Here is a 3,276-nt window from a genome sequence, read left to right on the forward strand (position 1 = left end):
TTTCAGGAAGTGCCCATCCCTCTGAAAAGTATGGCCAACAGAAGGTACCTCAAATTAAGTGTGAAAAGCATGAATTATCTCTTGAAAATCTAAGCCTTATTATCAGAAACTTTGAAAAAAATGCTGACAAACATGTTTTCCTCACACTAGGCAAATTCATGACAGTCACCCACACTGTATAATCAGAAGGTGAAATACATCTAAGTAATGTAAGAAAGTTTCAGAATAACACCATGTTCCCCAGATGTCTTCAGGCTCCACTGGTATTTTATTAGGTTCCCTGAAACAAGGAGAGAAGCTTTCCAGGAAATTGAACTAGCAGGTCTTAGCACCAAGCTTCACATCTCTCCAAGCTGATGCTCAGTTGCCAGCTTCTGTCCTGCTTCTTCATACATTGGGGAAGTGATGGCAATAAGCTCCTTTTCCAACATTTCCATTTGAGCCGTAATGTCTGACACGGTGTTTTTCACAGCATTCAGCTGCAGCTTCAATTTATTGTAATCTTCTTGGAAGGATCTGTTCACATCATAGAAAATGTGACAGCCCTGTTTCTCCCCAAGGAGATGGTTCGCTTTCAGGAAGATGTGGAGGAGTTCGTATATATCCTGGAGAACCCGGAGGATTTCATACTCGCCCTGCATGCTTGGGGCAGACTTGATCTTATTCTGGGCTGGAGTGGTGCTCTCCTTTTTAGCTTCATGTTCCTGCTGGGGGGCTGGGCCAGGGTTACCTTCTTCCACAGCTGTGATGGCATCAGTGTCCTTCTGAAGATCTGAGCTGGCATCTTTTCTCTCTTCATGGACTGTGATGGCTTTTTGGTCTTTCCAGATGATGGGGACTGTTTTATTCTCTTTCTGGAAATCCTCTAAGACTCTAGTCTTTTCCTGGACTGCCTGGAGAGCGTTGTTGCCTGGGCTGACCTGAAAGCCTATGTTCCTCTTTTGGAAGAATGGGAATGGCTTATTTGCCTTCTGGAAGCTTTGCTGAACGGCATCGGTGTAAATAACCTGGACAGCTTTGTTCTGTGACTGGAGACATTGCAGAGCTTTGTTTTCTTCCCAGAGCATCCTGTTCTCAATTCGGAGGACTTGGTTCTCCTCCCAGATGCTCCACTCATTCTGTGCCTTCTTGCTAAAGAGTTTCCGGTGGGAAGCAAAGGGTGGCTGGCAGTAGATCTCATTCACCCATTTACCGTCAATAAAGACAAACATCTCATCCTTCAATTTCATCCGTGGGGTGATACAGTCTATCTCAGGTTCTTTACACTGCATGCTCTGGCTCGTCGGATCAAAAGCAGACATGGTCTTTCTTTGGTAAATTGAGGAGGACTGTGTGAAAAGACCTCTTCCAGGACTTCTGCAAGAGGCCACTGTCCACTGGCAAGGAGTAGGTGACACAGCAGGGCTGGAGAAGCTTGATCAGGACTGAAAGAACAGGGAACACATATGCACAGAATTACTGCCAAAATTCAAGGTCAGAATTAAAGTCTATTGGACGACAGAAACAAGCAAATAAGTCAGTTCCCACAGTCAACCACGTTGCCCTTTTGACTCTGGAGGATAAGGAATACACCAGAAACATAGTTTATAGAAGCTGAGAAAATTGTCATTGGTAAATAAAGCAGCTCTATGGCAGCACCACAATCTTTGGTATAAAACCCAAACTCTCCTTCTATCTCTCTACCTCCTTTTTACAGACAGGTAAGGGGGTAAGATGCGAGAGTATCTTGCACCTCAGAATAGCCCATTCCCAAATGAGTGACAGACAAATGAATTAATAATTGTTATGAGGCTGAAACCAACTTTTCAAAAGAAAAAATTTTTCAAGGATGATGGTGAAAAACTGTCCTCAAGAGCAGCTTTTTCTTGTTGATGCTCAGTAGCCTGTGTTAACAGGATGCCACAAAAATGTGTGGCAGTCGTGCCTTTTAATCTTAAAATCCACAAAACTGTGAACAGGAAGAGCAGTAAATGATACAATATGCACAAATAATTAAAAATCCAAACTGCAGCCACAGAACATTGGGACCAGGAGAGCTCTGTTGCTCTTTGCGCATTTTTCTGACAAGTTCCCATCACCATGGTCCAAAACCTGTCACAACCCATAGGTAATTCTCCATCTTTCCTTCTCATTTCTCCCCAGTCACTCTTTTCTTTATATCCTTTAATAGCTCCATTATTTTTCTTGCTTTCTAGCCTTGCAATAGTGATTGCTCATCTCTTTCCTACAGTCCGTCTGCCTCTTTTTCACATCACCAGAAAACCTATCTCTTTAAAATCCATACTGCTGGGTTGTATCTCCAGTGCGTCTCATTTCAGTCACAGAAATCTCAGACATCTGCTCAACACTCTTCCCTCCTTCCCTCTACCCAAAATGTTGTGGCTTAAATTACCTTCAAGTCATAAGTAAATCTGGGCAAATGAAGGATTTCAGTCTTTTCACATGAAAAAACCCACCAAAAAAATGTGGTTTGTGCTAAAGGAAATCTTATTTTCTGCAGTGTTTATCAAAATTAAATTCACATGGTTTTCAAGATGAAGTCATTTGAACTGGGGACGAACTATTTTTTATAACCAGATCGTCAGAATTCTTAGGGTTTCTGTGCAGTGTTTCAAACAGCACAGATGTGCCTTTTTCTAGTTTAAAAAAAAAAAAAGAGGTTGGCTGTCAAATTTCACCCAGGTCTACCCCTCTCCCCTCCTGAGGTCCCCCAGCTGCCCTCCTGTCCCTTGTGAAACCCAGTTCTGCCTTCCCATCAGTGAGGAGAGTTTTACTTTCATGAATTTTGCCCCTGTGTCTCTGCCACTAGCATTAGGCATGGGGTGACAACCATGCACAAGCTCCTCATACCCTCCACCTCTGCCATCACATTGTGCACCCCCTGTCCTATTCTCGCCCTCTCCTTTCCAAAACCTGCTGTTCCCCCCCTTTCCCTGCCACCTACACCACGCAGCACTGCATCTCTGGGCTCCTCCAGGTTCCTTCTGAGAGAAAACATCCATAGTTTTTTCCTTCACCCCCTTCCCAAGCTTGTCCAAAAGCTCAGAGGATTATCAGTTGCATTTGAAATCCAAAATCCCTTAATGCAGGAGAGGGAAATTGCAATATAGGTCTGTTTGCAGCAACACTTGATTTTATTGCAATAGGGTCTCCATGTGACTTTCAGGGTTGCTTTCCACATCACCAGCTGGTTTATCTCACATCAGACTTCTGTTTTCATAACATCATTCCTCTGCTAAAAGGGATTTCCCCCAAAACTCCCAGTTTTGGAGGTTT

General features: G+C 43.5%; 1 protein-coding gene across 1 annotated transcript; it reads right to left on the reverse strand.

Moving 5' to 3' along the window:
• Positions 1 to 338: 338 nt before the first annotated feature.
• Positions 339 to 1,301, reverse strand: CBY2 (chibby family member 2). The gene has a single exon (XM_009815136.2). The coding sequence runs from the start codon at positions 1,299 to 1,301 to the stop codon at positions 339 to 341; it is 963 nt and encodes a 320-aa protein (XP_009813438.1).
• Positions 1,302 to 3,276: the final 1,975 nt, after the last annotated feature.

The sequence above is a fragment of the Gavia stellata genome, chromosome 1 (assembly GCF_030936135.1).
Source record: "Gavia stellata isolate bGavSte3 chromosome 1, bGavSte3.hap2, whole genome shotgun sequence".
NCBI lineage: Eukaryota > Metazoa > Chordata > Aves > Gaviiformes > Gaviidae > Gavia > Gavia stellata.

Excerpts from the sequence above, each read along its gene's own strand:
- CBY2 (XM_009815136.2), bottom strand. The coding sequence starts at position 1,301 with ATGTCTGCTTTTGATCCGACGAGCCAGAGCATGCAGTGTAAAGAACCT.